Consider the following 13565-nt stretch of genomic DNA (forward strand, 5'->3'; position numbering starts at 1 on the left):
TATTCAAGCCTAGCCTAGGGGAAGAGCATGAAAGACTATGTAACATGCCACCAGCCACATTTATCTCTGAAGCCATATTAGAATCTGTTAGTCTGCATCTGGAATGCTAGTTCCTGGTTACAATTACATGCAGTACTTGGGAAGCAGATGGCAAGAGGATGAGGGGTTCAAGGCCAGACTCAGCCACATGGGCTCAGTTTTAAGAATGAGGTGCACTAGGGAGGGAGAGGCAGGTGGATCTGAGTCTCAGGCCAGCCAGAGCTGCAGAGTAAGATCCTGCCTCAAAACAAAACAACAACAACAAAAAGGCTTTTATTCTTTTGTTATCTTACATGCTTTTTATTTTGATTTCTCTATAATGCTAGTTTTTCAAGTAACAGGTACTCATAACTTAATAAAAGATTTATCATGATGATTTTAAATATAATTTATATTTAAGCTCCCATGTATATTAATACAGCATCATACCTAGCCATATAAGACATTTTCCAGGTTGTAATTCACTATGGATCTAATATTTTTTAGCTCTAACATTACATGAATGTTACCTGTAAATTTCTTTCTTTTTTAGGAATTTGCTGTTGATCCAGAGAAAATACAATTATATTCATTATACCATTCACTCCATCATTATAAATACCATGTTTATCTAATATGTAAGAATGAGGTAATTCCTTTTATTTATTTAAAATGACATAACATGTTTTTCTGTTTGTGTTTTGGTTTGGTTTTTTTTGTTTATTCAAGACATGTTTTCTTTGTGTAGCCCTGGCTGTTCTGGAACTCACTCTGTAGACCAAGCTGGCATAAGACTCAGAGATCTGCCTGCCTCTGCCTCTGCCTCCTGAGTGCTGGGATTAAAATCTTGGCATCTGAATTTTCTTTTCTTTTCTTTTCTTTTCTTTCTTTCTTTCTTTCTTTCTTTCTTTCTTTCTTTCTTTCTTTCTTTCTTTCTTTCTAAGATTTACTTATTTTGTATACAGTGTTCTGTCTGCATGTATCCCTGCAGGCCAGAAGAGGGCACCAGATCTCATTACAGATGGTTGTGAGCCACCATGTGGTTGCTGGGAATTGCAGGACCTCTGGAAGAGCAGTCAGTGCTCTTAACCTCTGAGCCATCTCTCCAGCCCCTGAATTTTCTTAAAGAGACTATAACTACAGTATGTGTAGATGCTTTAAAAGTAATTGCAAAATGTGTGTGCATTTAGCTGCCTGTATTCTTTTGTAAGAAATGACTAGATTTGAGTTTCTCTGCTCCTGGTGCCAAGATGCATGAAACCCCCCTCAATTGTTGACATAACTGCCTATATTCTTTAGCTGGTAGCACTGGGTCACAAGTTCATAATAGTGTTTTGAGCTGGGCATGGTAGCACAGTCCTTTAATCTCAATCATCAGAATTTCTATTTTTTTGTTTCCCGACAGGGTTTCTCTGTATAGTCCTGCCTTTCCTAGAACTTGCTCTGTGGACCAGGCTGGCCTCAAAGTCACAAAGACCCACCTGCCTCTGCCTCCTGAGTGCTAGGATTAAAGGTGTGTACCACCACTGCCTGGCTCAGTAACATCTATCCTAACACATACTATAAAGTTTTTTGTTTTGTTTTTAATAGTTGTTTTTAATTTGTATTTTTAAGTGTTTTGCCTGTGTATATGTATATGCACATTTGTAATGTGTCTTCAGAGGTCAGAAGAAGGCTCATAGAAGCCTTTGCAACTAGAGTACGGACAGTTGTGAACCGCCATGTGGACGCTAGGAACCAAACCCAGATCTTCAAGAACAACAATTGCTCTTAACTGCTATGCCTGTCTAGCCTAATAGTACTGAGCTTTGTAACTACCAGGTTAAATTAGCACAAAGCTGTACAGGATGTGTAGGCAACAGTCTCAAATAAAAAGATGTTCATAAGTCTCAAGGAGAAAGAAAATGTGGTGATGCAAGCTGTGTTGACTTTTTTTTTTTTTAAGATTTTATTTATTTATTAGGTGTACAACATTCTGCTTCCATGTATGTCTGCACACCAGAAGAGGGCACCAGATCTCATAACGGATGGTTGTGCGCCACCATATGGTTGCTGGGAATTGAACTCAGGACCTCTGGAAAAGCAGTCGATGGCTCTTAACCTCTGAGCCATCTCTCCAGCCCCCTGTGTTAACTATCTTTTACAGTTATCTGAGATAGAGTTGACATCAGTATTTGTCATTTTGGGAGTAGTTTACAGCACCAGCTGCTCTCCCAGAGGACCTGGGTTCAATTCCTAACATACATATGGTCTAGTTACCATCTGTAACTCCAGTTCCAAGGAATCTGACACTTCTTAGGGCCTATGTGTGCATTTGGCACACAAGTGTATGCACATACATGCATGTAGGCAAAATACCCTTTTATGTAAAACAATATTTATTTTTGGTTTTTAATACAGTAGAAAGGAATTAGAGCATGAAGCACTTTACCAAGACTTTTACCTGCCCTGTGGACCCAAAATTATAGAAGTTGATTTCATCAAAACTTGTCTGAAATAATCATTTGCTATGGCTGGGAATAAGGGGGGCGGGTAGTGGTGAAAACAATTAGTTCAAAAGTTGGTTCATGCCTTTAATCCTAGCACTCAGGAGCCAGAGGCAGGAGGATCACTGTGAGCTCACAGCCTGGTCTATATGGTGAGTTCTGAGTCAGCCAAGACCATGTCACTTTAGTAATAAGGAGGGGCTGGAGAGATGGCTCATCAGTTAAGAACTTTGGCTGCTCTTTCACAGCACCCAGGTTTGATTCCCAGCAGCTACATGGCAGCTCACACCTGTCAGTTGTGACTCCTGGTCTAGGGAATCCCTTACATAGACATGCAGGCAGGCAGAATACCAATGTATATAAAATAAAAATAAACTTAAAAAGTGTGTACCAGCAGGTATATTAGTAAGGCCTAGAAAGCATTTAAGTGTAGCATGACCTGCATAAACTAATACAACAACTTCTTTCTTTTTTAGATATCGTCTGTGCAGAAAAAAAATGAAGATTTAGGACAGGAAGAAATTGTTCAACTTTGTATGAAAAATGTGAAGTGGGTGGAGGACTTATTTGAAAAGTTTGGGGAACTTCTAAATCATGTACAACAGAAATGTTCCTAACATTGCCACAAAAATCCCACCTTTTTCTTTTTTCTCTTTTTTTTTTTTAGCACTAATGAGATATCATAGTGTCAGATAATCAAATCTCCAGCAGTGGTGTCTTGCAGACATGCCCTCTACCATGGGGAACTTTGACCAGGACCTTTGCTGAGGACAGTGGTGCTGCCATGGAAGCCAGTCCTTTTATCTCAATGAGTGATTTTTCTAATTTCATAAGCTGTGGGGTGACTGAGTTTTTATTTTCAGAAATGTCTTTTGACAAATGATAAAGCATGCACTAAGTATAATTTTATTGCTAGAGAAGTAACATTGAAGTGACCTGACTTCCCCCATGGCTAGTATCAGAACAAAAGAGGTGGCCGAAAGCGTTCTTATCTGGTCACAATTCAGAAAGTATTGTACATTGTGTAAACAGACCTGTGTGGTGTGACATCCTCCTGTATGAGAATGTCTTCAGTTTAAAACATGAAACTCAGAAGCTGCGCTCTGCTCTATGGAGTCCTTTAACATGGCCAGGAAACTGGGTGTGAACTGTGCAATTCTGTGACTGCTTTTTGTGTCAAGTTATATTGTGATGAAAAAAAAAAGTGACGTACTATTTTCCCTGTCTTAAAGAAAAGTATTTTTGTTTATAGTGTTTTTTCCTTTGAAAATTTTTCAATTGTACATTTTATTTTACTAATAGTTGTATTTTTCACAAAGAAGATGTGGTTTTAATTTTTCTATCCTTTATTGTTTTCAGTAAACTCTGTGTAGGTACATGTCATTTGCATTATAGATTCTATCTTAAGGTGGCCATTTTTGTTTTGCCCTAGTGTTACTCAGAATATTCATTTGGTGCTAGAATTAGGTTAGCTTGATAAATGGGACTGTGTGAAACACTGCACTAATTTCATATTTCATAAAATAAATTTCTTACCAAACTAGCACTTGATTTATACTGATTTGTCAAAATAAAAATTTCCTACTGCTGGGTGTAGTGGCACACGTCTTCCATCCCAGGAGTTGGGAGGCAGAGGCAGGTGGCTCTCTGTGAGCTCAAGGCCAGCCTGGTTGAATTCAAGGCTAGCTTGTTGGACATAGTGAGCTCCAGGACAAACAGACAGTTAACTGATAACATTTTGATGGCCCAGTGGGTAAAGGCACTTGCAGCCAAGCCTGAAAAACGGAGTTTGATTCCCAAGACCCACACTGTGGAAGAAGAAAACAAACTTCTGCAAGACACACACACACACACACACAAACACACACACACACACACACACACACACACACACACACACACAGGCAAACCGATTAATAAGACGGTATGCAGTGTTACACACAGCTTTCCTAGTTCACAGAACTGGAAGTGGAGTTCTCCTTTGGTGCCTTTAACCCCTTCGCACACTAGTGTAGCTTTCTTAAGTTTGACAGCATTTCAAGTGGTTTAGAGACAGTGAATGTATTAGGTTCATCATGACCTTGCATCGTTTCTTTTTGTTGCCAACAGGATGCCTTGTTTGTGAGGATTTAATAGTGTCATTCTAAAGGATCGCTGTTTTTAGGATTCTAAAGAAGTAAATCATCATACTTTTGTTTATTTTACCACCATTTAGTGCCTTACTCCCCATCTAGAAAGCAGCGTTACTGTTCAATGCCCATATATGACATACTCACTTGGATAAGCCTGTTGTCTTGGTTTTGAGAACAGGCAGTAAACTGACAACAATTGAAGTTAATATGCCACTTGATTTAAGACTAAAACACTGTTAACATTGGGTGAAAATGAGCATCTGAGTTATGCTAACATATTTATTTCTGGTGATTATTAAAAGCAATATCCTTAACATTTGTACCTGGTATTAGACTTAATAGTACCAAGTAATAGAAGTTTCTCTCCAGGGTCAAATGTATCATTTCTGAAAGTTTTAAAATGCTTATTTGAGAACAAGAACAAGCTAGTAGGCTTATTTTATGTAACCCATATGGGAGATGCCAGTGGCAGGGAAAAATCATGAGATTCATTTTATAAGCAGAGTAGAGCAGGAAACAGCCATATTCCATTCTGATAATATTGACCCTGGGCACAGTCATTAGTTTCCAACATGGAGCTGGCATGCCTGTACACCTTTACCTGAATCTTGAATTATAAAGAATAAAGTACATATTTGAACTTCATTTCCATGAATGAATCTACCATGAAAATACACATTTCTTTTTTTGTTTTTGTTGTTTAAAGCAGGGTCTCACACTTTAGCCCAGGCTGGTCTAGAACTCACTATGTAATCCAAGTTGACTTCAAGTTCATGGCAATCCCCCTGCCTCAGCCTCCAGAATGCCACCATGCCTGGCTTTCCATTTCCTTTTGAGCTGCAGTTGCCCTCCACCAGTTTACAGTTGCATTCCTGTTAGTAACATGCAATTCACAATGTAGAAGGCCACGTCCTCTGATCCTTCCTCAGTGACCCTGTTGTTTAGCTGCATTATCACCTCATTTATTCTATATAGCATAGGAAAACTTCAACCTCAGGCCTTAGAGAAAAGTAGGACTATATTATAACCATATACCAGTCCTTTCTCTGTAGGAAGCTAAATAAATATTTAGTTGGTGTTTGCCATGGGATTTTAAATGTATAATATAGGAAAACATTTAGGTTGTAGATAAAGAGGTGAAGCACACGTTGCCATAGGACAGATGTTAAGAAAGTTTGGGCTCTCCTACCTATAGAGCTCTGGAGGGTTGGGGGTGTAGCTCAGTGCAGAGCATTGGGCTAGCATGTCCCAGGTCTGGGTGCCATCCCCCACCCCAGTCTCTCACCTGCACATTGCAACCTGGAGTGCCTTCATGTAGAAGGTGTTCTGTGCTGATATTTGTTACTAGCCCAGAAGAGTGATTGCCAAAAGGGCCTCCTTGCTGTTTGGATATAACCCCATTCCTAGTTGATCCCTCATAAGTCTAATTTTATGATGATTTGTCACATTAATTTGAACTAGAATTTTCCTATGATTTTGCCAAATTGAAAATATTGGTCAGATGGGAAATAATCCTATTTTTTAAATGTTTAATACATTTTTGTTAATTTTGAAAGTTATAAATTTATTTAAATTTCTAAAACTTGAAAATTTATAGATGGGTTTACACTTTAGGACTATTTTCAAAGCTTCCATTTTAAAACTAATTTTTCTATTTACTATTTATTTTCCTTGAAGCAGATAAATTCCAACCTATAGGTCTAAGGATATAACTGTAAGTTGTTTTTGTTTGTGCGTTGGTGTCCATTGCTGGTTGGAGAGTCTCCTTCTCACTGTTCTCATAACTCAATCTTTACCTACTTGATTCCCTGATGAGGTCAGCACTCGGGTTATTGATGCAGCTTTGTTTCAGATGTGTAGGTTACAAATCTTAATGTATTTGCAGAATGTAAGTCTTTTGTTTAAATGTTTTGTTTCACAAAAATGCTTTTCAAATACAGTGAAATAGCCCAGGATAGCTGCTCCTGTGTCAGGTATACTGAATACAACTGCACAAATGAACAATGTAGAACTTGTTTGTGCATTAACTCAGTTGCACAACTTTTGACATCTGTGTTCACAAATGCTTGTTTTTGAAAATCAGTTCTATTTATAAAACAACTAAGCCTAAGGATACAAAGAAACCTGCATTTGTAGTCCAGAATTTTCAACTGGTCCATTTTACCATATATGGAAATGTGAAAGACAATTTTGTATATTTGTTACTAACTCAGATCATTAAAGTGAAAACAATTTTTTTAAACAAAAGTCAAAATGTGTTTGGGTTTTTTTACTTTTTGGTTTTAAGAATTCAAAGCAGCAGGTATTGTGTAACTAAAAGTAGCACTGTGTTCATATTTCTCAGAGAATACATAAAGTATTACCAGTCCAGGTTGTGTGGTGCTAGCACTTAGAAGGCAGAAGCAAGCAGGTGTCTTCAATTGGAGGCCAGCCAAGGCTACATGTTGAGACCAAAATTCATTGTGAGTCTCAAAATAAACCCCAAATCCTGACAATTCTGGGACTAGATCTGTAGACCAGTCTGGTCTTGAACTCAGGAGATCTGCCTGCCTCTGCCTCCTAAATGCTGGAATTAAAGGCATTCACCAACACTGCCTGGCAGCCTAAGTATTTCAAGTGAAGTTATTGTCAACATGTAGTCTTGTGTAATTAGTTTAGGCTACTAAAAACACAGTGAGGGCTACATATTGAGACTATCTCACAAGAAAAACTGGGCTTGGGTATAGAGAGTTGGTTCAGTAGTTAAGAGCACTTGTTGCTCTTACAGAAGACCTGGGTTCAGTTTCCAGCACCCCATGGTGGCTTACACTATCTGTAACTTCAGTTCTAGCAATCTGACACATACATATATGCAAAATATGTTAAATTAACTCTGAAAAGAGTGGATGGCACCTGAGGAATGACATTGAAGAATGTGTGCAGGCATGGACAAATAGAAAAATAAAATTTAAAAACAAAATTAATATTTAGCCTTGCAAGTAGGTAAAGACGCCTGCTGTCAAGGCTGAATTCCATTCCTGAGACCTACACAGTGTAAGGGTCTCTCAGAAGTTGTCATCTGACATCCACATGTGCACTGTGACTTGTGCCTGTACACATACACACACACACTGTGAAAAACATAAAATAATCTTTGTGGTTTTTTGTTTTTTCAAGACAGAGTTTCTCTGTGTAGCTTTGGAGCCTATGGCACTCGCTCTGGAGACCAGGCTGGCCTCGAACTCAGAGATCCGCCTGCCTCTACCTCCCGAGTGCTGAGATTAAAGGCATGCACCACCATCACCTTGTACATTTTAATTTTTATATGCATTAATTAATTAATTGTAATGTTTTTCAGGCATAAGACAAAAAGATAATTTTTATTAAAATACTACTTAAACATACAATAAGTTGCTTTTAGTATATTTATAAGGTTTTGCAACCATCACCACTAAGTCCAGAAAGCCTCATCAGTCTAGAAAGAAATCCCCTATTATTCATTAATCTATCTTTATCCCACCAATCTCTAGGAACTGCTTATCTGCCTTGGAATATGTACATTCTATGATTATACTGATGGCGTCACATAGAAGTATGTCCTTTTATATCTGAGTTCTTGCACTTAACATTTTCAAGATTCAGTCGTGGTAGTCTGTATTACTACTTCATTTGATTCGTGAGCTAAAGGTGTCTATGTAGATATGGCACAGTGGTTTATTCATCAGTTTGTGAGCATTTGAGTTGCTTCCACTTTTTAGCTATTACAAACAGTGCTGTTTTGGACATTCATACAACAGCTTTTGGTGGCCATCTTTCCATTATCTTGCAATGTATGAGCCATATGGTAACTGTAACTGTAGCACAAGTTCTCACAGGTCTTAATAATAAAAACCAGGAGTCAGATATCGAGGTATATGCTGAAAGATCAGAGAAGTAAAGGAGCCAGCCACTAGACCTCTACCGAATCCTCAAACCAAATGGGTAAACCTGTCTCTAGGAACCCTCACACTGAATGCAGTGAGTTCCTGTCTCCTCCCTCCTTACAGTCCTCTCTCCCCACAGTGATATCACTCCTGTCTCCACCTCTCTAGTGCTGGGATTGAGCTATGAAATGTGGATATGAGATAGTTATAAGTTATGAAATAAGGTACGGATATGAGATAGGGAGCTATGGATATTAGCTCAATTGGTAGCCTGGGGTTTAATCCCCAGAACTCAGTAGGAAGCTGAAAGATCAGATGTTTAAAATCATCCTTTCAAATACAATGAGCTCCAGGCCAGCCTGGGCTATGTGAGACCTTGTCTACAAATAAACAAATGGTGAAAATAATTGCAGATCACAAGTCTAATAAAGGGTTAATATCATAAAGAACTATAGAGATTGGAGAGATGGCTCAGTCAGTTAAGAGCACTGACTGCTCTTCCAGAGCTCCTGAGTTCAATTCCCAGCAACCACATGGTGGCTCACAACCATCCATTATGAGATCTGGTGCCTTCTTCTGGTGTGCAGATATACATAGAAGCAGAATGTTGTATACATAATAAATAAAATCCTTTAAAAAATCCAAAAAGAATATAACTTAACAACAAAAACAGGGACCCATGTTGTGGAATAATCTTTTGTACACTGTGAAGATGTGTCACTGTGATTGGTTTTAAAACAAAAAGCTGAGGGGGTTGGAGAGATGGCTCAGTGGTTAGGAGCACTGATAGTTCTTCCAGAGGTCCTGAGTTCAATTCCCATCAACTACACAGCAGCTCACAACCATCTATAATGAGATTTGGTGACCTCTTCTGACATGCAGGCAGACCAGTGTATACATAATAAATAAATAAATCTTAAAAGAAATCTGAACGGCTAATAGCTAAGAAGAATTTTGGGGGCAGAGAGAAACCCTGAGAAGGCTGCTTGGTCACCAGCTAGAAGCAGAGCAAGCAGGATGGGCATCACGGAGATGAGATAATAAAGCTACAAGGCAAACGTAAATAGAAATGGGTTGAATTTAAGTTATAAGAGCTAATTAGAAATGAGCCTAAGCTATCAGTTGGGCATTCATAATTAATCGTAATTAATAATAAGCCTCTGTCATTATTAGGGAGCTGATGGCCCCAATGAAAAAGTCCAGCTACAGACCCAGACTGCAGAAATGGCTTAGTGGTTAAGAGCACTGGCTGCTCTTCCAGAGGACCTGGGTTCAATTCCCAGAACCCACTTTGTAGCTCACAACCATCTGTAACACCAGTTCTAGGGCATCCAACACCATCTTCTGACCTCTGGTTGACAGACATACATGAAAGCAAAACATCCATACACACAAAACAAATTAAAATTTTTCAAAAGTGAGCTGACTCAAAAATGAACAAAAGATACCACAGATGTTTCCCACAAAAAGACACAGAAATGGCCAATAAGCATATGAACTAATTCTCAACATCATGTCTGCATTCCCAGCATGCAGACATGCTGGGATCATCTTGCTACAAGATGATCCCCGAGTTTGAAGTCAATTTTGTTATGTGGCAAGATCCTACCTCAAAGAAAACCACAAACAAGACTGGAGGTGTAACTTTGTGGCAGAGCACTTGCTTAGCTTGTCTAAGACTCTAAATTCCAGCTCCAGCACTGGGAGGAAATGAAAAGATTCTCGGGACTATTAAATCATTAAAGACATGCAAATTTTAAAACATCGATGTAGAAAAGTCTGAACTCTGCTACATTGCTGGTGGAGCTGTAAAATGGCACGACTGTTACTGAAAAAAAGAGAAATTCCTGGAAAAAAACTAAACAAGATTACATGATACAGGGATCTCACTGCTAGTGTATAACCAATGATCTGAAGGATCTTTTGGAGTGTGTGTATTTGAGGTGCTGGGGATGGGATTCAGTCTTATACACATTAAGCAAGTCTTCTGTCACTGAGCTCTTTCTCCAGCTCTGAAATTGGAATCTTCAAGAGATATTTGCACCTCCATGTTCAGTGGATCATGATTCACAACCATCAAGAAGAGGAAACAGCCAGGTAGTGGTGGCACACACCTTTAATTCCAGTACTTGAGAGACAGAGGCAGGGGATCTCCAAGTTTCAGGCCAGCTTGGTCTACAGAGTGAGTTCCAGGACAGCCAGGGCTACACAGAGAAATCTTGTCTCAACAAACTAACTAAAAGATATGGAAACAGTTGGAATACCCACTGATAGATGAAAAGACAAAGAAAATGTGACACATGGATGACAAAAAAAAACAACAACCAACCAAACAAAACCCTTAACCCCCGCCCCAAGCATTTTCCAGACACAGCAGGCAGATTTACATATGGAATTATAGTGATTCAAATTAAGAGCACCATAATAAAATGATTTGGTATAGTTTCAAACAGAAGAAAAGGGTGTGGCATTTTTATAAGTGAACCAAGGTAATAAAGATATTCAATTACAGGGAAAAAAAGAAATTACAGTGATTATGACAACATATATAAAACCTATCCAAGTTAAAGTAAAAAAAAAATCCCAGCATAGAGGAGGGGAGGTGACCACACAGTCCCACCTCTAGCTGAAAAGCTGCTGGTTTTGACAGCTGCTGGGAGAGAGTCAGCTTTCTTTAAAGGCATGACCCCTGGTGCAAGAATCACACTCCAGGGCAGACCCTCTGCCAACACAAACTGAGCTTGATGGGTTTAAGACACAGAGAGCAAGCACACTCATCAGAGCATGCATTCAAGCATGCATTTCAACACAAAGTTGGGTGGGTGGGGAGACTGGGGGTAGATCTGAGATGGAGCATAGGGATGAATAGAAACATACTATAGTGACATAATGGAATATTATTCTGTATTAAAGAGAAAGGATGCTTGTCTTAGTTGGGGTTTCTATTGCTATGATGAGGCACTGTTAACAAAAGTAACCTGAGGAGGAAAGAGTTTATTTCATCTTACAGCCCATCACCCAAGACAAATCAAGGCAGGAGGCAGGAAACAGGAGCTAATGGAGAGGCTATGGAGGAGTTATAAAGGTGGCAAGCATCTTTAGTCCCAGCTAGTCAGGAAACCTAGGCAGGAGGATTGCTTAAACCCAGGAATTCAAGGCCAACCTACACATGCCCTTTAATTCCAGCCCTCTCAGGAGACAGAGGAAAGCAGATCTCTGTGAGTTGGAGGCTTACCTGGTCAACATAAAATTTCCAAGCCAGCTAGAGCTTCATTATGAGACCCTGTCTAAAATAAGCAAATAAAGTAGCTGGTGATAGTGGTGCTAATCCCAGCACTTAGAGGCAGAGACAGGCAGATCTCTGTGAGTTCAAGGTCTACAAAGCTACACAGAGAAACCGTGTCTCAGAAAAAAAAATAAAAAACAGAAAACCTTTATGTTGAAAAAGAAGTTATAGCCGGGCAGTAGTGGTGCATGTCTTTAATCCCAGCACTCAGGAGGCAAAGGCAGGCAGATCTTTGTGAGTTCATGGTCAGCCTGGTCTATAAGAGCTAGTTCCAGGACAGTCTCCAAAGTCAAAGAGAAACCCTGTCTGGGAAAAAACAAAACAGAAAAAAAGAAAGAAAGAAAGAAAGAAAGAAAGAAAGAAAGAAAGAAAGAAAGAAAGAAAAAGAAATTTAATGTAACAAAACCTTCATGGTTCAGTGGTTCAATAATTGTCAGCATGGTAGTCCCAGGTTTAGAGACATGCTCTGCAAAAACAAAAACTACAGAAGAACCCCCCCACACACACACACACATCATCATCATCACTGTTCTTTTTTGTTTGTTCAAGACAGGGTTTCTCTGTGTAGCTTTGTAGACTAGGCTGACCTCAAACTCAGAGATCCGCCTACCTCTGCCTCCCAAGTGCTGGGAGCACTGGGACTAAAGGCATGTGCTCCCACTGTCTGGGTTCATCATTGTTTTATATTGCTGCAGAGAAGAGAAGATTTCTCTCTGTCTCTTTTTTTTTCTTTTTTTGTGGTTTATTTATTTTTATTACATGCAACCGGTTTCCCCTCCCTCTTCTCCTCCCAGTCCCTGCCCTTCAAGATTCCTTTTTTAAATATCCATGCCAGGACAGAATAGATTAATGAATCATAAACTTTCTGTTCTGTTTTCTACCTCTTGACTGGTTCAGGCAAGTTTGTTCTTAGACCAGTTTATAACAAGTGACGTTCTTCCCATAGGCTAGACATACTGACCAGCTTGAGAAAGAGCTAATGACGAAGGTGATTTTAAAGCATTCTGTACAAGGAATAAAAACACTGTTCATAAGCCAGCCCTGGCTACAATGTGTCTGTAATCCTGGCACTTGGGGGGCTGAGGCAGGAGGACTGTCACAAGTTTGAGGCTAGCTTGAGCTACACAAATGGTGAGTGCCAAACCACTGTAGGTTAAAAAGCAAACCCCTACCTTAAAACAATATACAAATAGAGGCTGAATAAAAATGCGTTTAGCAAGTGCCACAAATAGAGGGAAAATCTGTGCAGTACAGAAGGTGGGAAGAGGGTTAGGTCTCCTTGGATACATTCAATGCAGACAGAAAATGCCAACATTCTAATTAGGAGAGACAAGGTATCATGAGCTTGTAGGAAAAATGCCTCTGAATGACATAAAATAGCAAAATGGTTACTAAGCTGATCTGCCTTTTTCAAAAGATCCTGTGTTAGTATTTGTCAAGATTTGTTTTTCCAGCCGGGCTGTGGGGGTGCAAGCCTTTAATCACAGCACTGGGGTGGGGGTGGGGGTGTGTGCAGATGTAGGCAGATCTCTGTGAGTGAGTTCGAGGCCAACCTGGTCTCAGAGCGGGTTCCAGGACAGGCTCCAAAGCTACAGAGAGAAACACTGTCTCGGGGCGTGGGGGTGGGGGTGGGGATAAAGAAGAAAAGATTTGTTTTCTTTGTATGGCTCAGAAGTTAGGAGTACATGCTGTGCAACCATGACCATGAAGACTTGAGGTCGGGTGTCTGCAGAGGCCAGAA

The 13565-nt window shown here is 39.6% G+C and overlaps 1 protein-coding gene across 1 annotated transcript in view; it reads left to right on the forward strand.

Annotated features, from left to right (window-relative positions):
* Window positions 1-4047, forward strand: part of Qser1 (glutamine and serine rich 1) — a 51751-nt gene extending 47704 nt beyond the window's left edge. Inside the window, exons 11-12 of the mRNA XM_027422331.2 lie at window positions 572-667; window positions 2981-4047. Coding sequence (XP_027278132.1) covers window positions 572-667; window positions 2981-3121 — 237 coding nt within the window. The 3' untranslated portion in view covers window positions 3122-4047. The remainder of the gene's footprint in view (window positions 1-571; window positions 668-2980) is intronic.
* The last annotated feature ends 9518 nt before the right edge of the window (window positions 4048-13565 follow it).

The sequence above is a fragment of the Cricetulus griseus genome, chromosome 6 (assembly GCF_003668045.3).
Source record: "Cricetulus griseus strain 17A/GY chromosome 6, alternate assembly CriGri-PICRH-1.0, whole genome shotgun sequence".
Taxonomy (NCBI): Eukaryota; Metazoa; Chordata; class Mammalia; order Rodentia; family Cricetidae; genus Cricetulus; species Cricetulus griseus.